This window comes from Canis lupus, chromosome 11 (genome assembly GCF_011100685.1).
Source record: "Canis lupus familiaris isolate Mischka breed German Shepherd chromosome 11, alternate assembly UU_Cfam_GSD_1.0, whole genome shotgun sequence".
NCBI lineage: Eukaryota > Metazoa > Chordata > Mammalia > Carnivora > Canidae > Canis > Canis lupus.
This window is the reverse complement of record NC_049232.1, coordinates 3,861,014-3,883,489: the sequence shown is the minus strand read 5'-3', so window position 1 is coordinate 3,883,489 and position 22,476 is coordinate 3,861,014. Positions and strand designations below refer to the sequence as shown.

Here is a 22,476-nt window from a genome sequence, read left to right as displayed (position 1 = left end):
CAACTAACAGAAACATATTTCCATCCAAAAACTTGTGCACAAATGTTTAGCTATTCTATATATAATCACACGTGTATGATCGACAGGTAAATGGCTTTCAAAAATGTGGCACATTCTGTACAATGGAATACTACTCAGCAATAATAGGAAATGAACTTTGATATCCACAACTTGGATCCATCTCAAAGGCATTATGCTGAGTGAAAGAAGCCAGCCAGTCCCACAAGGTTACATACTATAAGATTCTATCTGTATCATGTTCTCAAAAGAAGAAAATTACAATGTCAAAAACAGATCTATGGCTGGATGGCATGAGTTGTGAGAGGAAGCTGAAACTACAAAGGGATGGCATAAAGGAGTTTTGGAGGTGATGGAATTGTATCCTAATTGAGGTGATAGTTCCATAACTCTGTGTCAAATTTCAGAGCTGCACAACTATGAACGTTGACTTTTCCTGTATGTTACTTCTAAAAGTGAAATAAGCTTTACAGAAAATTTTACAGTAAACCTAACACTACATGGTGGCAACCAGCTGGCCAAACAGATATTCTGGGAAGAGCATTCCAGGCAGAGTCAACAGCTCACACACATTTCTGGGCTACAACAGGCCTAGTATAGTCAAGGAACAGTGAGGGGGCCAGTGGGGCTGAAATGGAGTTAAGTAGAGGAATGATGGCCAGAGATATAAGAGTGTTTGATCATGTAGTGTTTGTGCCATTTTAAGAACTTTGGCTTGTGAGAGAAATGGGGAGTCAGGGTTTTGAGCAGCCAAGTAATGCAAACTGTTTTAAAGGATCACTAGTTTCTGTGTGGAAAATAGATTGGTGGCACCAGGTTGATGCCCGCCTGGTCGATGGATGAGGGAAGGCATCTTAGGAAGCAATTTCAGTAACCCAGGTAAGAAGGACCATGGTTCAGTCCAGAGCACCTCTGACAGATGGGGAGAAAAGAGTTGGGGATTAGATCTATTTTGAAGGTAGACCCAAACAAATGTGCTGGTGGATGAGGTTGAGGGAAATAAAGATGTCAAGGAAGATTGCAAGTTTTCTGGCCTGAATCACCACAAGGATGGACCTGACAGCAGCTGGAGAGAGAACAGCTTTAGGCAGGAACAGGCTGTAGGAAAGAACAGTAGTTCCATTTCCAATATGGAGAGTCTGTGATTTTATGAGACAGCCAAGTAGAAATTTCACCCATGACTGCAAAGCCCAGGGCATGCCCAGTGGTAACTGAGTGCGCTGCATGGTGGTCCTCTGAGTGAAGAGGAGTTGTGGAGACTTCTGGAGCACAGCGAGCAAGTGCACTGTGGGCAGCTCACGCAGATGGGAAGGTGTTATCACTTCTTAGTGACATGGTCAGGTGCAGAATTTGTGCCCTGGTGTGTTGCTTCAGGGATGAAGCTCATTTGACTTCATCCTCCAGACTTTCCCTGTCATAGGAAGTAAGACTATATGTTGAAGAAGGAGTCTCCGAGGACAAAGTCTTAAATGAATCAGTCTCTTCTTGAAGTATGCATTTGAAATGATGCTTTTCCTTGCTGCCAAGCTCTGCTGTAACTGGTAGAGTGAGGCCAGGTGTTCAGTGGATACAAGGGCATGTTACAAGATGCAGGGTCCTGATGGAGAACACAAGGCTGCACCTTTTATCATATTTGAAAGAATTTTATGGAAGACGTCTTGAACTTTTTTCCCAACCACTTATGGTAAAATAAGGCAGTTTTTCAAGGAGGAGATACTGATACTTATATGAAATCATCACCTTCTCTATCAATTTAATATTCTTCAGGATGTTTGAAATTCACTGCTATATCTCAAGGGATATTGTTGATCATTGTTCCCTTAGCCCTGTTATAGCATATCAGAAATAACAACAGAATTTCATTTAATAAGTATATTTAAAGTTCATCTCTTCTAAAAACAGCATTTTAATTCCATTCAAATTGTGTTTCATTTTAAATAGCAACAAACTCATCATTTACATAGAGCTAAATATTAGAAAACAGAAGGAAATTAAAACAAGTTTTATTTTTTTAAAAAGTCCTCACTTCCAAATTTAGAACACTGTAAACTGCTAAGTATATACTTAAACAAGATGTATATACATTATCAGAAAAAAACACAAATTGCTCTAATAGGAGGATAACTGTAATACACATACAGCAGAACATAATCACATAGGCTCAATTTACAGGTATATATCTCAAAGTGTAAAACAAACAAACAAAAAACCAGCAGTACAAATATAGGTAAAAATCACAGCTGCCATTCTAAACTACTGTGACAACATACTATGCTTTCCAAGAGAAAAAAGGTTCTCAAGATCTTATGCTGCCCCATGACTTTTCACCTCTTTGTTCTCAAATGCAGAAGCAAAAAACTTAAGAGTTGTGTTCCTGCCTTTAAATTAGATTCAGGATAGTTTTTCTTCACACAGCAATAACCCAAATATTTGATAGAAGTGCTATCAAAACTGCTCTATTTAGAGCTCAATTACCAAGACATTTCTTTCATTTTTTCCTGTTCCTCTATTTCCCTTCAAAAGGCCTCTAGGGAAACTTTATAGACTGATGGTAAAGATATCAAATCATCCCAAGACGACAAAGAAATAGAAGAGTTGGCACTAACACAGGTTTACAAAAAATTACTTCGCATTTACTAACCATAAATGCAAGAAAATAGGAAAGCCAAAAACGTTAAGTACGATGGAAAGTACTAGAAAATAAATAGAAGGCATTTAGAATTGTGGTGCTATGGGCTTTAATTTCAAAGACATATACCAATTAAGCTCCCACTGACTGTTGGGCACTTTTTAACATGTTTGTTTTCCTTTTTAACTTGTCTCAATAAAGTTTCTCTAGCCAAAACAAAGAGGAAGTAATTATTGTGCTCGCATAAGAGGTGTGAAGATTGTATCATGGGAGGAAGGGAGAGGTACACATCAGGTTAAAAGGCAGAACCAGTAATAAAACCAAGGACTAAATCTGATCTGACCAACAACAGGGAGAGAAAACCCTGATTTTCTTCAGATTTTACTGCATGCACTTCATCATCAAAGAAAAAGAACATCTCTCCTTTTTTTCTTAATGTACTTCAGGTTTAAAATGGCAAAATGAATAGTCCTTAATCAGCACACACTATTTTCAAAAGGGACATCTTTAGAATTGGGTTGTTTGCTTTTTTTTTTTTTTAACAACAAATTTTAAGAGCTGACTCTGCTAAAATGGTGCTCAGATGTACTGAAACATTCAGGCCTTTCTTGAAACAATTTAGTTTGCATTAAAAAAAATCGTCAATAAGAATTATAAGTCAGTGTTTTCAACAAATGAAATGTTTAACTTCAAATTAAGTATGTTTCAAATAACTGCTGTTGTATCAAATAATGAAACTACTACTATTTTATTCAATTATAAACATATAATTAACAAACATTACATAATCATCCTTTAGGATCGCTATAAAAATTTAAATTATTCTTTTCCCTTTTACGTGAAGATGGTGGTTCTAAAGGAACACTCTAAACCAGAAAAGCCCATTCATTCATAACACATATCTCCACCTTAGTTTTTAGAAGTCCGTGCATTCAGTGGCTATAAATAGGTACGATGTTCTTCTGTAAGTAAGAGCTCTGAAAAAGGAAAAAAAAAAAAAAAAAAAGATAAATAATTTGAAAAATGTCATTAGTGATCATAAATACTACCAGTACTCAAAGTCAAGTAGAGTATAACCTGAGTGTCAATCAGCTGTGGTTTTGTCTCCCAATGGAAGGCGTTCCCATAACTGGAGCAACTGTTCACCAACCTGAGGTTCTAGTTCCTAGATAAATCAAAGGTCAGAATAAACACAAAAGGAACTGGATTGAATTTTTTTAATCACCAATGTACACTGATTAAAATGTAAGAAAAGTACTTGAAATTTCATTTCTTTACCAGAACATGATAAAATCATATGATAGGCATTGTTCTACTTCTCTGCATTTGGGTTTGTGAAGTTCACTTCCAGACTTCACGATTATAGTTAACTTGCAAATATCACAACTATTTGTGACAAAATGGTAAGAGATTTCCATGGAGTTTTTCCAGAACTTCTATCCAGAAACAATGAATTTTGTTTTTAATGAGATTTACTAAAAGCACTCAGCTTTAGCTTTCAAAGGTTTACATGAAACCTAGCATATCAGATGGTTGAGGGGCTTTTAAGAAATTATCATGATTATATAATATTCTTATCTTAGGAATTAGACCTATTTCAAAATCCTTATTATAGAAGAAAAATTAAAATATTCTGATGTAGTTGAAAAGAAAGTCATTTATCTTCCTCTTATGACATGATGTGCATTTAAAAAGAACCCGAACACTTCTCATATGGTGATTTAAAGTGAGTCACATTGGTTTAAATAAATTATTAGCTCTGTGACCATAGAATAATTTCTCCTATTTCTTCTACCTAAAATTGGGCTAATAACTCAATATGCAGTAAATTAAATTACCCCATATAAAGCAGCTAGCACAGTGGTCCATGTATATGGTAATGCCCATCCCCTTAACTAATTTAAAAAGTATGTCAGCAGCCTGATAAAGGAAAAGTAAATACAACAGAAATAAAACAAGCTACAAAATACAAAAAGGCTGTTATTTATGCTACATAATTAGTTAAAGGTGCAAAGAAGTCAGATACTGTTGTTATTCTTAGACTTTGGTAAGATTACTTCAGAATCACACTCGGTTTTGATTCTATCTTCCATTAGTAAGACAACAGGAACCTCCATGAGGTACCTTATAAAAGATTTTATATGTACATAACAACAGAGAGAAGTCCAATTTACAAAATGTTAAAAAAGCAATGAGTTCTGTCAAACATATGTACAAGCAGGTTTTTACTAGCTTTTACAAATCTGAACCATGATCTTCCTTGTGCATATGGAATATATAATTTGTACTTTTACATTTCCTCCTCAAATCACCAAATAACAGCAAAACAAAACAAAAAGAAAAGGAGAAGGCAAATATTAAATGCCACTGTATACCTGCCCATCTCTGCTGATCTGGACTTTCTTGTTATCGTTCCAAGGATTGAGCAAGTGATGTGCAAACTGAAAGGGAAGACTCTCCTTCCGGACCCACTCCACTTTAAATACTCCTCCCAGTCCAGCTGAGCCCCAGTCCTGGCTCTTCTCCCTTCCTATCTCAGAAGACATCCTAGAGAATCCCTGTGGGTAAAATGAGGGCAAGGGGAAAGGTGAGGATGATATTAAAAACATCTGCATTCAATTTATCTGAGAAAGCTCTGAGGTTTTTTTAAATTATAAGGAAAAAATATAATATAAAAATAATAGCTCACAAAAACAAATATAAGTTACTTATTGTTTTTTATAAAAAGATGCATTAGCAAATTTTATAGGGAAGACCAATTCCAGCCTTCTAACATAACTTCAGTATGAACAGATACTTTCTAAATAATGTATTAACAGCCCTAAAGCCACATTTATTCCATGATAAACATATAATCTAACCTGTTTTTACTTCCAAAAATTAGAATAATATCAAATAATAATTCCTTATTTCCTAAATTCAAATATACATCAAGTCACAATGAGTTAAGAAACACACTCAGTTTTTGGACTGTCATTCTAACTTCCTTGCCTATTTAAATAAATATTTTACCAAAAAAACAAGCTTCTCATTACTCTTAATCTGCCTGAGAAATAGTAAATTTTAAGCTGTCTTCAGAAGGAGAAATGGCTTATCTAGAGAGGTTCTGGTAAGACAAGGAAAACAAAGCGATCTCTAGAATCATTCCCCTGAAGAGGTATGCTACATTCCTCATGCTCAGTCAAGCAAAATTCATTCTTGTATTCCGATACAATAAAAAGCCAGGGTGTTTTGGGGTTTTTGTTTTCATCTGGGTGGTCTAACCTGCAGCCAGAACAACCACATTTTACTGGTTCAGGATGGCTCACCTGGAAATGTCCAGATCCTTGAACAGAAAATACCAAGTAAACCATGCTGCTTTCCCAAAAGGCTCGATTTAGCTTCCGCTCATTACTAGGGGTTGTAGACCAGATACCCTTCTGTTGAGAAATTTCAAGGTTTCTCAAATTGCTACTCTTCATTATGAAGTATCGAATAGGCATGTTTGGTCTTGGTGAAGGAGATTTTGAGCCCTATAAAAGAATGCATAAGTTCTTGAAAGGTAATTTGACCTTTCGAAATCAATAGGCTCCATTAAATAACATCTTCATAAACACATAAACCAAAATATTTTACTAAATATTCAGCAAATGCAAATAGCTCCATCCTGCCTGAAAAGCTACATGAGGCTCAATCAAAATGAGGTTTAAAGAGCCAAAACCAAGTACTCATTTTCAAGAGCATTCAAAATCCCTTATCAAGAAAGGATTCTGGATTACAAACTTTGATTTATACTCCAAATGTACTTTCAGAAAATATTTTAATAAACTTTCAAAGGCTGAAAACAAAACAAAAATTGCTCTAGCTTACTGCCTGGATACAGTTTCTAGGCAACAGTGAAGGGAAGGGAAACAAACAGAATCCAGCAATCTTACTGAACTAAAGACAGAGCTGGGAGTTGAGAGGCCAAGGTAGTCAGAGTTTGCACAGCAGCATGCTGGATATAAATGAGTTGCGCAGAAAAAAGAGATCCTGAAGAACTGCAGAGGGGCCCCCACAAGTTTCTGACTATATACTGACCTGCATGTGAGTGAGAAAACATTACTTAAAGCCAGGGAAAGATTCAGAGGAATGGTTTAGTCGGCTAAACCATTCCCAGAGCTAAATGGCTCCCACACCAGATTGGGAGTATTTCACGTTATCCCTAGCCAGAATGGAAAGGACTGCTAATACAGAGGGCATTAGCCCGCAGTAGGCTCACACCTTAGTACTGAAACTAAATTAGTACCAGAATAAAAACTGCTCTGGAACTGTTGTACCATTGCTTAAAAGTAAATCTCAAAAAGATGAAACTGATTGCAACTAACTTAGCTATGTACCAGAAGGATGCCTGACACCACTTAAAGGAATACAACAAAAATCTAACAGCTAAACAAAACTATAAAGAAGGCACAGGAACAGGCGAATGTGACCCATAACCAGGAAAAAAATGAACGAATAGGGAAAGATTCAGATCTGACAGAGGATGGAATTAGAAAAGAATGTCAGAGCAGCTATTATAAATACAAGAAGGTAAAGTGAACATGAACATGCCTGAAAGGAGATATGGAAGGTATTTTTTTAAGGGCACTCGGGAGATGAAAACAGAATATTTGCAGTGAAAAATACACTAGGAAAGAATGCACAGCAGATCAGACACCACAAATAAAAACATCAATGAACTTACAGACATAGCCAGAGAAACCATCTCAAATGAAACAGACAAAAATTGCAAAAAAATGAAGAAAGCTTCAGTGACCTGGGGAACTGTATCAAGTGGTCTTATACTTGCATATCCAAAGTCCCAAAAAGGAGGGGGAAGCGGTGAGATAAAAAATGTATATGAAGAATAATGGTCTTAAACTTTCCAAAACCGATGCAAACTGTAAATACACAGATTAAACAAAAACTACAAATAGAAACCTATCAAAACCAAATTGCTGGAAACCAGTGATAAAAAGAAAATCTTAAAAGCAGCTAGAGAGAAAAAAAAATACACTATATACAGGGAAATAAGAATGACAGTAAACCTCCCTCAAAAACTGTAAATAAGAAGATAATGGAATGACATCTTTGCAGCAATTAAAACCAATGGCAACCCAGAATTACATACACAGTAAAAATATCTTCCAAAAATAAAAGCAAAAATGGTTTTCTAGACAAAAGCTTAAAGAATTCATTTCCAGAATATCTGTACCAAAAGAAATGTTCAAAGGTTTCCAGACCAAAGTGTATGATCCAAAGCAGAAATTATAAAAGGATAAAGAATAAAGAGCACAAGATACAGTAAATACTGAACAAATATAAAAAATATTTTTCTGACTTTAGGGAAGATAATTTACTGCAAAGTAAACAATACTCCATTGTGGCACTTAAATATATGTCGAAATAAAATGCAAGAGATCAGTAACACAAAGGACTGAGAGGGTAAAATAAAAATACACTATTGCAAGGTTCTCAAACTATACCTGAAATGGCATAATTACTGGTACACTAGGGAGAGGTAAAAATAGCCTCAGTAGTGAATGCTACAAAGCATTTAAGGAAAGAAATCCTATCGATGCTATGCATTTCTTCCAGAAACTTGAAGTGGAAAGACTTCCCAACTAATCTTATGAGGCCAGCATTCCCTGATACCAAAACTATATAAAATAACATGAAAAAAAAAGAGAACTATAGAATATCCCTCATGAACAAAGATCCCAAATTTAATAGAAGTTTTGATAAAGCAAAATCAAATCCAATAATATTTAAAACAATCATGACCAAGTGAAGAATTAGAAAATCAGTGAAATGTACTTTATTAATAGATTTAAAAAAGAATTTTTATCAGTTCAATAGATGTAAAAAAAAATACTGGACATAATTCAATATTTATTTCTAATAAACTCTCTCAGCAAAGGAAACGTCTCACAGTTATCATAAATGGTGACAGATTTAACTAGTGGCTAGTTTTCCCTCTAAGGTCAAGGTAAAGATGCCTATTCTCAATACTTTTTATTAAACATTTTATTGGAGGTTCTAATCAGAGAGATCAGGCAAGAAAAGTAATAAACAATCCTGGAGAGGAAAAAAGCAAAAACTACCTTTATTAACAGATGAAATGATTATCCACGTAGAAAATTCTGAGAAATCTACATAAAAAGCTAATAGAATTAATAAATGAAATAAGATCATAAAGTCAATTGTATTTCTATATGTTAGCAATGAACGACTGGAAAGTAAAATTTTAAAGAACAGAAGCAAAAATATAAAATACTTAGGGATCAACTTAAAAAAATGTGTAACACCTGAACTTTGAAATTTACAAGACACTGTTGTGAAAAATTAAAGAATATCAAAAGAAATGCAGATATATGCCATGCTTATGAATTAGAAAACTAAAAACAGTTGTCGGTTTTTTTCAAACTGACCTACAGATTCAGTGCAATTCTACTCAATACCAAAAGAATGCTTCTGAGAAATTGACAAGCATTTTCTAAAGTTTATCTGAAAGAACACTAGAACACCTCGAATACCAAAACAACTTTAAAAAAGAAGAAACAGGGGATCCCTGGGTGGCTCAGCAGTTTAGCACCTGCCTTCGGCCCAGGCTGTGGTCCTGGAGTCCTGGGATCGACTTCCGCATCAGGCTCCCCACAAGGAGCCTGTTTCTCCCTCTGCCTGTGTCTCTGCCTGTCTCTCTGTGTCTCTCATGAATAAATAAATAAAATCTTAAAAATAAATAAATAATAAGAAACAGAGCCGGAAGAAAAAAATTAACTGGCGTCAAGACTTAGTATAAAGCTACTATAATCAACTCACTGCAACAGAGACAAAACAGACAGGTATACAGACCAATCAATGCAACAGAACAGAATCCAATAAATAGATCACATTATTTAAGGTGAATTGATTTTTGACAAAGGTGCCAAAATAATTCAATGGAAAAGGTAACCTTTTTTTTATATAGCTAGATGTAAGAGCTCTCACTATAACAATTCTAGAAGAAAACATAGGAGAAAATGTTTGTAATGTTGAGTTAAAGATTTCTCTTTTTTAAATATTTAGTTATTTATTTGAAAGAGAGCGAGTACATATGCGTGTGTTGGTGGGGAGAAGGGCAGAGGGAAAGAAACTTCAAGCTGATCCCCTCTGAGAGTGGAGCCCCATAGGGGTCTTGATCTCAAGACCATGAGATCATGACCTGAGCTGAAAGCAAGCATCAGATGCTCAACTGACTAAGCCACCCAGGCACTCCAGAGTTAAACAAAGACTTTTTAGGACACAAAAAATATGAACCATAATAGAAAAATAGGTGAAACTAAAATAGAAGAAAACAGACATGAAGAATGGACTTCATCAAAATTAAAAACACTGTTCTTCAAAGACATTGTTAAGAAAATGAATTCGCAGGCACAGACTGTTAGAAAAAGTTGCAAAGTACATATAATTAAGATTTGTAACTAGAATATATTTTTATTTTTATTTTTTGTTTTTTAAAGATTTTATTCATTTATTCATGAAAGACACACAGAGAGAGAGAGGCAGAGACATAGGCAGAGGGAGGAGGGCAGGCCGGGTTGGCTCAGCGGTTTACCCCGCCTTCAGTCCAGGGCGTGATCCTGGAGACCCAGGATAGAGTCCCATGTTGGGCTCCTTGTGTGGAGCCTGCTTCTCCCTCTGCCTGTATCTCTGCCTCTCTCTCTCTCTCTCTCTCTCTCTCTTTCTCTGTGTCTCTCATGAATAAATAAATAAAATCTTTAAAAAAAAAAAAAATAGGAGGAGGAAAAGCAGGCTCCATGCGGAGAGCCCAACATGGGACTCAATCTTGGGACTCTAGGATCATGCCCTGAGCCAAAGGCAGATGCTCAATCACTGAGCCACCCAAGCGTCCCTGTTTTTTAAAAATTTTATTTATTTATTTGAAAGAGAGAAAGCGAGAAAGAGTGCGCACAAGCAGGGGGTAGGGACAAAGGGAGAGAGAGAGAAGCAGACTCCCCACTGAGCAGGGAGCTTGACATGGGACTTGATCCCAGGAGTCCAGGATCATGACCTGAGCTGAAGGCAGATGCTTAACTGACAGAGCCACTCAGGTGCCCTCTAGAATATATTTTTTAAAATCTTACTATTAAATAAAAAAGATAACCAAAAAAAGTTGAACAAAAATTTGAACAGACACTTCTCACCAAAGAAAATTCAGGATGAGCAAATAAGCACATGAAAAAATGTTCAACATCATTAGTCACTGGAGAAATGCAAATTAAAATTAAAATGGGATATCACTATATACCCACTAGAATGGCTAACATTAAGGAAATTAATAATGTCAAGTATTTTCAAGAATACGGAGCAAATGAGATTCTCCTAGATGACTGAAGGGAATGGAAAAGAGTACAACCATCTTGCAAAATAGCAGGATAGTTTCTTGTCAAGTTATACATACGCTTAACCATACAACCCACGATAAAACTCATCAGTTTAAACTGTACAATTCAGTGAATTTTAATAAATGTATATAATTATGTTACTGTATCACAGCCATGTTCAGGACATTCCCACCACCCTGATTGTGATGACCACCGAACTGCTCTCTGTCCCTAGATTTTTGCTGTTTTTGCAATTTGCTATAAATGGAATCATGTGTATGTAGTTTTTTTGTGACTGGCTCATTTCACTTTTGAAATTCATCCAAATTATTCAGTGTATTATTAATTCATTATTTTTTATTGCTGAATAGTATGGCTAATACCAAAGAATGTTTGGTTGATGGACATCTTGATTATTTCCACTTTTTGGCTATTATTAATAAGACTGCTATAATATTCCAGGACAAGTCATTGTGCATATATATGGTTTCTATTTTGGGACATAGAAAATTGTAGTTTAAACTGGTGAATTTTATTGTGTATATACCTAAATAAAGATATTTAAAAATAAAACGCCCTAAAACCAAAGAATGCAAATCCACAAAAAACATTTATTTCCCTCTTATTTAATAAGAGTGTTTCAGCAGACATTTTCCCCAGAACACAACATATAGCTAAATAATCCTACTCGAAAACTTACTCAGTACCAACAACACAGGAAAAAAAAAAGTAAATGTACCCTAAACATTTGAACTCATTCATATTACAAATTTTTTAAGAGATACATAATTCTCAATTCCCTACATTTCTTATCTTCCTAACCCCACCCTATCTTGTACTTTTTAATATAGTTACAAACCAAAACTAATTTGAGATCATCTTGTTATTTAACAAAAAATGATTCTAACAATATAAAAAGGAAATGGCAGACAGCTGAGTTACGTGCCATCAGTAAATGATCTTTTAGTTTTAAAACATCCCAAAATGGTGATAACTAGAAATCTTTGGCAAGCAGGAAGAACTAAAGCATTTATGCAAGATGTCTCAAGTTTTGCCAGATTCAATTTACATCTAGAACAAAGACCACAATTAGTAGTAAGCCAAAGTAGAATTGTTTTGTCATTTTGCTTCAATACGTAACGTGAAACGTGCTAGCAATCTGTTCCTTGCTACATCAATTTGTGGATACTCTACCTTTCCTGAGGATGGAGGAGAAGGACTAGCACAAGGACTTGGGTAGCTACTGCTGTCTGTAGATTTCACAGAAGATTGATCTGATCGGTCATCAGTGCTTCGTTTAGGATGTAAAATCCCTCTATCTTTGTACTTCTGAGGTGGGTGCAGTGCTGGAGATGGAGATTTCATCAACACTCTTGAGTGGGAAGAAAAAAACAGGATCAATGACACACAAGTTCACACTACAAAGCAGATGCTGTTTCAAACCAAAGTTCCAGTGGCGTTATGATATATGAAGTAGTATTTAAAAAGGGAATTTTCAGGATGCCTGGGTGGCTCAGCAGTTGAGCATCTGCCTTTGGCTCAGGGCGTGATCCTGGTCTCAGGATCGAGTCCCACATCTGGCTCCCTACGAGGAGCCTGCTTCTCCCTCTGCTTATGTCTCTGCCTCTCTCTCTCTCTGTTGTCTCTCATGAAGAAATAAATAAAAAATTTTTTTAAATAAAATAAATTAAAAAATAAAAAGGGAATTTTGTTCTTCTCTCACATTTAGAAGTTAAAAAACATCTAAGATATTAGGGTTCACTTATACAAATAATAGGTAAAAATATAATTTTAACAATCTATAGAAATCTTTAAGTTAATGTTAACAAATACTCAAAGTATTATTTCCTTTACAAAATTCCTAACCTCCTATAAGATGCTATAGAAAGAAGTCTTTAATAGTATATAATTATTTAAATACAGCTATGCTAATGGCCCTTAATAGAATATCACCCACTCCACTTCTCTCCCACATTCATAGAATATCTTAAAGCCAAGTAAAATATATTTTTAAAGTATACTAAAAAGTTATAGTATGATAAAGTATTAAAATACTGTTGGACTAGAGTCAGGAGAGAAGATTTCTAGGACAGTACTAAATTCACAACTAACTAAGGTATGTGATCCTGGGCAAGTCTCTTATCTGAGCTTTAATTTATGTGTTAAATAAAAGGATTATACTAGATAAACCGTATGGTTCTTCTATTCTAAAATTCTATGAATAAGTGCAGCAAAGCTGGCAGTCAGGAATTTTACAATTTTCCTAAAAGTATAGGTCTTTGTGGAACAACCAGCCATTAAAAAAAAAAAAAAAAGGGGGGGATCCCTGGGTGGCGCAGCAGTTTGGCGCCTGCCTTTGGCCCAGGGCGCGATCCTGGAGACCCGGGATCGAATCCCACATCGGGCTCCCTGCATGGAGCCTGCTTCTCCCTCTGCCTATGTCTCTGCCTCTCTCTCTCTCTCTCTCTGTGTGACTATCATGAATAAATAAATAAAATCTTTAAAAAAAAAAAAAAGACATTTGAATACTTCCTACTTCCTGAAGTCATGCAATACACAAAGTTCACAGCACCACCTATAAAATACACTTGCCAAAATAGTGGCTCTAATCAAACCCCAAGAGCTATCTACCAGAGTTTACATAAAATACATGTAGTATGGCAACAAATAAGGCCAAGAAGAAACAGACAAACTCAGAATGTGGTATACCTCACAACACCACCAACGTATTTTCTTCAAAAAAATCAACAGAAAGACTCCTAACTCTGGGAAACGAACTAGGGGTGGTGGAAAGGGAGGAGGGCGGGAGGTGGGGGTGAATGGGTGATGGGCACAGAGGGGGGCACTTGACGGGATGAGAACTGGGTGTTATTCTGTATGTTGGGAAATTGAACACCAATAAAAAATAAATTTATTATTAAAAAAAAAAAAATTCAACAGAGAGGGCGCCTGGGTGACCCAGTCGGTTAAGTGTCTGCCTTGGGCTCAGGTGACGATCCCAAGGTCTTAGGATCAAATCTGTGTTGGACTCCCTGCTTGGCGGGGAGTCTGCTTGTCCCTTTCCCTCTGCTCCTCCCCCAGCCCACTCATGTTCTCTCTCTCGCTCTCTCAAATAAAATTTAAAAAGTTAACAGAGGAACCGTTCTAGATCACAAGACTCAAGAAACATGACACCCTGATACAATGCATGAGATCTCCCTGGAAGTTAATTCAAATAAATGTATAGTATGAGAACTGGGGAAATGATGATTTTACTGGGACTGATAATTGGATTTTGATTATATAGAAAACTTCCTCTATTTTTTTTAAGTAGGCTCCATGCACACAGTATGGAGCCCAACATGGGGCTTGAACTCACAACCCTGAGATCAAGACCTGAACCAAGATCAAGAGTTAGATGCTTAACTGACTGAGCCATCCGGGCACCCCAAAATTACTCTATTTTTAAGACATGCATATTTAAACATGGAAGGGTAAAATGACATGATGTGTGGGATATATTTTGAAATATATAAATCAAAAAAGAAAGCCAAAAGTGAACAAAAGAAAATTTGGTTAGATACTGCAAACAGGTGAAAATCTTGGTAACTGCTAAATGTGGAATATGGAGTTCATTATAGCTTATCGTTTAGTTTGCTGTGTTTAACAATATTTATAATAAATAAGTTTAAAACAAAAAAGGATGTGTTCAATAATTCATACATGTCCATAGACTCTTGCAATTATAATTATTCTTCCTTCAAAATAAGTTCAAACAGCTTATCTCCATGAGTCACTTCTCTTTCAGTAACTATCTTAGATCCAGGATTTTTCCTTTCACAAATGAAATAAAATACCAAAAGCCTAAAGATATTAACAAAAGACTATATAATGAACGCACATCTGAGTCATTAACAACCTCCTAAGAATGTAAAAAAACAACCTTTCAAGGGTTTTTTTCTCAAATTCAAACCACAATCCTATTGTTCTTACCTTGGCACCTTGGTGACCTGAAAATTAGGCAACAGAACTTAATGAGGGTAAAATCTTATTACAATGAAAATGTATTTTCCAGTCTACCTTTTGGTTTTCAAATTGATCTTTAAGTCTGAGCTCCATTCTAGCTTCCCTCTCTCATATTTGGCTTCCCTGGAAAATTTCATTCAGGTAGAAACAAAGCATTCTGTGAACCTCTCCACCTGAATTTTCATTTAAGTAGTTCTGACATGGAATTCATTTATCTCATTTCTCTTACAGAAGAGATGCACTTGTCCTCTGCCATCAAATTATTATTTAGAAAATGAAGGCAAAAAACACATTGGTTTGATTTTAGGATGGAACATGGGCAATTTCTATTATTTAAATAGTTTCTAAAACCATTTAAAATACTTTCAAAAAATGCTTTTATTAAAAGCAGTTATGAAATCTATATCTTACCACCGTAGAGTGAAACATTAACTATAAATACTTTCTCTCCAAGAAGTAATCTCACAAAAACTGTTAATTTCTCCCTTCAAAAATAAATCCTAAGAGTCCTCATTCTATTCCCCACAAAATCCATCAACTCCAGGCCTTAACTAATACTACCAAAAGTCTGAAGGTAGATGAGATTCCAGATCTCACTGATCAACAGGTAAGAGAATGAAGATTGGGGGATCCCTGGGTGGCTCAGTGGTTTAGCGCCTGCCTTCAGCCCAGAGTGTGATCCTAGAGTCCCGGGATTGAGTCCCATATCGGGCTCCCTGCATGGAGCCTGCCTCTCCCTCTGCCTGTGTCTCTGCCTCTGTGTGTGTGTCTCTCCTGAATAAATAAAAATATTAAAAAAAAAAAAAAAAGAATGAAGAATGTCAGGCTACAACTTGTAAGGAAATGAAACTGCTTGGTCTTGGTATATCATAGGGGAAAATGGAATTTATAAGCCAATATCTGAATTATATTACATTTAAGAATTTTAATTTTATTAATTTTATTAAATTTCTAACTTTTACTAAATGAGCATGTACTACTTTAAGAAAAAAGGAAACTATTTTTTCTAAAACTGTGTGTTTGTGTCTTCAAAGGCAAGGGAAACAAAGGCAAAAATTAACTATTGGGACTTCGTCAAGATAGAGTTTCTTTTTTTGTTTTAGTTTTGTTGACTGTTTCCTTTCCACAAAGGAAACAAACAACAAAACTAAAAGGCAACCTATAGAATAGGGAAGATAGGGATCCCTGGGTGGCGCAGCAGTTTAGCGCCTGCCTTTGGCCCAGGGCGCGATCCTGGAGACCCGGGATCGAATCCCACATCAGGCTCCCCGTGCATGGAGCCTGCTTCTCCCTCTGCCTATGTCTCTGCCTCTCTCTCTCTCTCTCTCTCTGTGTTACTATCATAAATAAATAAAAATTAAAAAAAAAAAGAATAGGGAAGATATCTGCAAAGGACTAGTATCCAAAGTCTATAAAGAACTTATCAAACTCAAAACTCCCCACAAAAACAATAATCCAGTCAAGAAATGGGCAGAAGACATGAACAGACATTTCTCCAAAGAAGACATACAAAAAGCACCAGACACATGGAAAAATGCTCCACATCACTTGGCATCAGGGAAATACAAATCAAAACCACAATGAGATACCACCTTGCAGCTGTTGGAATGGCTAAAATTAACAACTCAGGAAACAACAGATGTTGGCAAGGATGTGGAGAAAGAGGAACCCTCCTACAGTGTTGATGGGAATGCAAACTGGTGCAGAAACTCTAGAAAACAGTATGGAGGTTTCTCAAAAAGTTAAAAACAGAGCTACTCTACGACTCAGCAACTGCACTACTAGGTATATCCAAAGGATACAAACAGTGATTTGAATGGGCACCTGCACCCCAATGTCCACAGCAGCCGTGCTCACAGTAGTCAAACTATGGGAAGAGCCCAGATGTCCATCGGCAGATAAATGGATAAAGAAGAGGTGGTGTATATATACAATAGAGTATTACTTGGTCATCAGAAAAAGAAATCTTACAATTTGCAATGACTTGGATAGAACTAGAGGGTATAATGCTAAGCAAAATAAGTCAGAGATCATATGATCTCACTCATATGTGGAATTTAAGAAACAAAACAGACAAACATAGGAAAAGGAAAGGAAAATAACATAAGATGAAATAGAGAGGGAGACAAACCATAAGAGACTCCTCACTATAGGAAACAAACTGAAAGTTGCTGGAGGGTAGGGGAGTGGAGGGATTGGGTAACTAGGTGATGAGCATTACGGGGAGCACTTAATGTAATGAGCACTGGGTGTTATATGCAACTGATGAAGCACTAATTCTACCTCTGAAACTAATAATACACCATATGTCAAATAAAATATTAAAATTTTTAATTAATGAATTTAAATAAAAATAAATTTAAAATTTTTAAATTAGAAAAAAGTGTTCATGTACGTGAATATATGCACACACACACATATACATTTGCATTTATAAACACAGACACATACACACAACACACAGTCTCTATGAACCTAACAGATTTTTATAGATGGGCCTATGAATAATATTATCACATAACAATTTCTATGGAAATCTATTCTCACATTCTAAACCATTGTTCAAGTAAGCTTTTAAAACAATCTTTTCAAAAAGTGGGTAGAGTCTAAAAAGGAAATGTGCCTTTTACTTTTCTATTGTCCAGTAGGGCCTATCTACATCAGAGAGAAACATTCAGGAACACACACAGTTTCCCTGGCAAATGACTGAATTTTTCCTCAACTGTTGAAGAACCTGGAAACCAGTATGTACTACTCCCCTTTCACTGAAATCTGACCTGATGAAGACTTATGCTTCATTCAATTATGCAAATCTGACCAAAAGAAGATACTAACAGCCCTATCAGATACTTAAAAAACAGTAAACATCACATATCTTTTATGTTTTCACTGTTTCTATTTTCAGTGGGGTTTTTTTAAGATTTTGTTTATTTATTCAGGAGAGACACAGAGAGAGAAAGAGGCAGAGACACCGACAGAGAGAGAAGCAGGTTCCATGCAGAGAGCCCTATATGGGACTCGATCCTGGAACCCCAGGATCATGCCCTGGGCTGAAGGCAGGTGCCAAACCGCTGAGCCACCTAGGTGTCCCTATTTTCAATGTTTTTAACAATGAAATACTCTTACCACACAGACTTTCTACCAATATTGCCAAAACTAGCATCACAGACAAGAATATTGTCTTTGTGATGAATTCTAGCAGGGTAAAATGTTTTAACTGATATAAAGAAACTTTGATTCTAACATGTTTTGACACAACGTATTTCTGAATCATGACCAGTGATTCATTACAACTATTATATAATCAAAATATACTTTTAGATAAATAATTCAATTTAAGAGCTCTATTATTGTTAATAATCATACAATAAATAAAAATATCACATTTAATTGCTAAATGCTGGAAAGAAAAGAATTTGGCTAAAGTGTAACAGATTTTGTCACTACAGTAAATTTATTTATTATATGCCTTCCTCAGAAGATAAACTCTCTGAAGGAAGAGATCTTGTCTGGTACACTACTGTATCTCTTACATCAAGCACACACGTTTAATGCATCACTCAATAAATGCATGAATAACTGATCTTTTGTAAGAATACTGTCAGCAATATTTTGACACCTAGGTAAGACTTGTGAGGAGGTTGTTCTTTTAAATGGCCACAGCCCGTACTTCTTGCTGTAGGATATCTGGGAAAGATATTACCTGACATATATCAACAAAAATACATAATTTTAAACTATTGGTAATTTTTTTAACAGACCCTAAACTTGTGAACTCTTGAAATTACACATTTTTACTTTTCCTTGATAAAAGAATTTCCTAAACGACAAATACCCACCATTTGCTTCAACGTGGATGGAACTGGAGGGTATTATGCTGAGTGAAGTAAGTCAATCGGAGAAGGACAAACAGTGTATGTTCTCATTCATTTGGGGAATATAAATAATAGTGAAAGGGAATATAAGGGAAGGGAGAAGAAATGTGCCGGAAATATCAGAAAGGGAGACAGAACATAAAGACTCCTAACTCTGGGAAACGAACTAGGGGTGGTGGAAGGGAAGGAGGGCGGGGGGTGGGGGTGAGTGGGTGACGGGCACTGAGGGGGACATTGACGGGATGAGTGTTATTCTGTATGTTGGTAAATTGAACACCAATAAAAAATTAATTTATTAAAAAAAAAATTCCTAATTAAATGACTCCTAAGATACGAGTAGCTTAAAATCTTTCATATTATCTTAATATTTATAAGAATATGTTTTAAAAGTATAAAACGTGAGGTTGCTGGGTGGTGCAGTCAGTTAAGTTTAAGTGTTCAATTCCTGGTTTTGGCTCAGCTTGTGATCTCAGGGACATCAGATCAAGCCCCGAGTATGGCTCTGCACTCAGTGCAGTCTGCTTAAGATCCTCTCTTCCTCTGCCCCTGCTCAAATAAATAAATAAACCCATTTAAAAAAAAAAAAAAAAAAAGGGATCCCTGGGTGGCGCAGCGGTTTGGCGCCTGCCTTTGGCCCAGGGCGCGATCCTGGAGACCCGGGATCGAATCCCACGTCGGGCTCCTGGTGCATGGAGCCTGCTTCTCCCTCTGCCTGTGTCTCTGCCTCTCTCTCTCTGTGACTATCATAAATAAATAAAAATTAAAAAAAAAAAAAAAAAAAAAAAAAACAAGTAAAAAGTTCTTCCCATTTTTACCGTAACCTTTTTGTGTATTTTTTTTTAAGATTTTATTTTTTCATGAGAGACACAAAGAGAGAGAGAGAGAGAGAGGCAGAGAAACAGGTCTCTCTAGAGAAGCAGGATCCATTCAGGGAGCCTGACATAGGACTCGATTCCGGGTCTCCAGGATCACGCCCTGGGCTGAAGGCGGTGCTAAACCGCTGAACCACCTGGGCTGCCCTATTTGTGTAGTTTTAAAGTAATTTTTAAATAATATAAAAGCACATGATTCTATGATAAATAACTCATTTTTCTAGAGAAAATATCTCCCATTTTGATAAAATGTCACCAAATGTTTACCTTTCTGCAGTAGCAGACTCATCAGAAAATTCAGTATCTGCTGAAGTTTTCCTACTGTTATTTGACCTCCAAGAAGATGCCAGGGGAAGTTCTTCTGAAGACATAGGCCTTGGCCTCTGACCTATTCCAGATGGCTGTTGTAAACCTGCAGACTGTTCTTCAGTGCTCAGAACAGCTATAATGGCTCTTATGGTAGCTTCATCAACTTGAGACCAAGGTTTAGACGGAGCTCTCATTCGGCGTAAAAATAAGCTGTGCCACTTCTGTCTGAGTTGCAGCAATAAACTGGCTGCCTGTAATACAACAGTTTCTTCAGTTCAAGTAGATCCAAAAATGTATACCCTCCCTGCAAAACATCCATTTATTAGTGAAGGTCTGCAACTATTTCCAAAGGATACTTTGCCACTTGTCAGGAAGTAACGTATTCCATTCTTTTTGTTGCACAAATGAGATAAAGTTTTTTATTTATCTAATTTAAGGCACTAGACACAAAATCACATGAAATAGTTCAACTGAAGAGATAGCAAATAATGTGTGGTAGAGTGTGAGTAAAACTGGAAAGGTAGCAGCAGAGTAAATAAAGAAAAATACATTTAGTTCCATTTATAGTTTTAGTGCCTGTAGAACATCCAAATGTTCTACAGTCCAGAGAAAGACCCAAGCTAGATATATAGACAGACTCGGGAGTCATCAGTGCATAAATGGTTACTAAATCTACGCGTGTCAGTAAGGTCCCCAGAGATGGTGCAGAGACATGAAAACAGCAGAGGAAAGCCCAGAGTACTGGAGAGTATCTAACATTTAAGGCACAAATATATACAGAAGAGTCCGTGAAAGAACCTAAAAAGAAATGACTTTTTGAGGAAGAAGAATCAAAAAGATTAATGTCACAGTAACTTGTGACAAAGTTGGGACAGGAGTGAGGAATAAGTGGGGAAGGGCAGAATGACACAAGGAAGAGTAGGGACAACAGCTCCTAACATGAGGGGAAGGATGAACTCAAAGACAGCAGGCTGGCCTTGACCACGTGGGAGACATGCTGACCTTGGCCAGGGCAGTTTCAGTGAAGGGAAGGGCTGATGCAAATGGAAGTGGGATTCCAGTAGGCTGAAGTGATGAGTGACCATAAAAAATTTGTAAAAACATAAGCCTAGCCAGTTGTCAACTACTGACAGCTTAACTGACCACCCTCCCCCCTACCCAGCAAAAGAAAAAGGATATAGAATGATCTTTTAAAAATACAGCTGGAGCTTTTACCAGAATCTATCTTTTGTAATTATGTATCATAGTTAAGGCACAAAAGTCTGAAAGAAAGCAAGGATTCATTAACTCTCTGAATTTGTTAAATACTAACAGTTGACCACTACAAGTGGTTCAATGACCTAAGAGTCACATCGCATCAACTTATTCCCTGTTGTAGTTTCTAAAATTGTTGACTTTTAGCTATCTGACAGATTCAAAGCAAAATAATCATGCCATTATTTAGTCCTGGAGTTCAAGACTAAATGTTGATGTGAAAAATTATTGTAGTAAACTTTTAAAATAACAAAGAAACTTTGGGATGCCTGGGTGGCTCAGCAGTTGAGCACCTGCCTTCAGCCCAGGGCATACAGGATCAAGTCCCACACTGGGCTCCCTACATGGAACCTGCTTCTCCCTCTGCCTGTGTCTCTGCCTCTCTCTCTCTGTGTCTCTCATCAATAAATAAATAAAATCTTAAAAAAAAAACAACAACAACAAAGAAACCTTAAGCTCTATTTTAGCCAAATGAAATGATGAAATGGAATCTGAAATTATAATAGAACACTTTCCTTGTCTTCAAACTATTTGGTGTAACAGAATATTGATATACAGCTTGGTGGATTTCACCACTTAATGCACATTCTTCTCCTTTCCTTCCCCCAATAATATGCATACCAGAAAATGTGCGTTTCTCTAAGGAATTATTTTGTTTGCTACCATTTAACGAATCTAAAAATTTTGAGTAAATGTACCTCAGTCTAATCGGATTTTTTATAACTACACTTAAAACCCTTAATTCCTGGGGATCCCTCGGTGGCTCAGCGGTTTGGCGCCTGCCTTTGGCCCAGAGCATGATCCTGGAGTCCCGAGATCGAGTCTCGCATCAGGCTCCTTGCATGGAGCCTGCTTCTCCCTCTGCTTGTGTCTCTGCCTCTCTCTCTCTCTCTCTATGTCTATCATGAATAAATAAAACCTTTAAATAAATAAAGTATTAATACTTAAAAAAAAACCTTAATTCCTGAGGCACCTGAGTGGCTCAGTCAGTTAGGTGTCTGACTCTTGATTTTGGCTGAGATTGTGATCTCAGGGTCATGAGATAGAGCCCCGCATCAGGCTCTGACCTCAGCGGGGTGTCTGCTTGAGATTCTCTCCCTTCCCCTTTGTCTTTCCCCTGCTAATGTGCATTCTTTTCCTTCCTTAAT

The 22,476-nt window shown here is 36.5% G+C and overlaps 1 protein-coding gene across 3 annotated transcripts in view; it reads right to left on the bottom strand.

Annotated features, from left to right (window-relative positions):
* Positions 1 to 1,875: 1,875 nt before the first annotated feature.
* The window catches only part of YTHDC2 (YTH domain containing 2), a 78,173-nt gene continuing 57,572 nt past the window's right edge, over positions 1,876 to 22,476 (bottom strand). For 2 of the 3 annotated variants that reach the window (XM_038551823.1, XM_038551824.1), the window contains exons 25-30: positions 20,033 to 20,325; positions 12,208 to 12,385; positions 5,956 to 6,159; positions 5,023 to 5,205; positions 3,725 to 3,812; positions 1,876 to 3,624 (exon numbers count right to left, since the gene is read on the bottom strand). In XM_038551823.1, coding sequence (XP_038407751.1) covers positions 3,732 to 3,812; positions 5,023 to 5,205; positions 5,956 to 6,159; positions 12,208 to 12,385; positions 20,033 to 20,325 — 939 coding nt within the window. In that variant the 3' untranslated portion in view covers positions 1,876 to 3,624; positions 3,725 to 3,731. Of the gene's footprint in view, positions 3,625 to 3,724; positions 3,813 to 5,022; positions 5,206 to 5,955; positions 6,160 to 12,207; positions 12,386 to 20,032; positions 20,379 to 22,476 lie in introns of those variants that run through there. The other variant, XM_038551825.1, reaches the window with a different exon arrangement.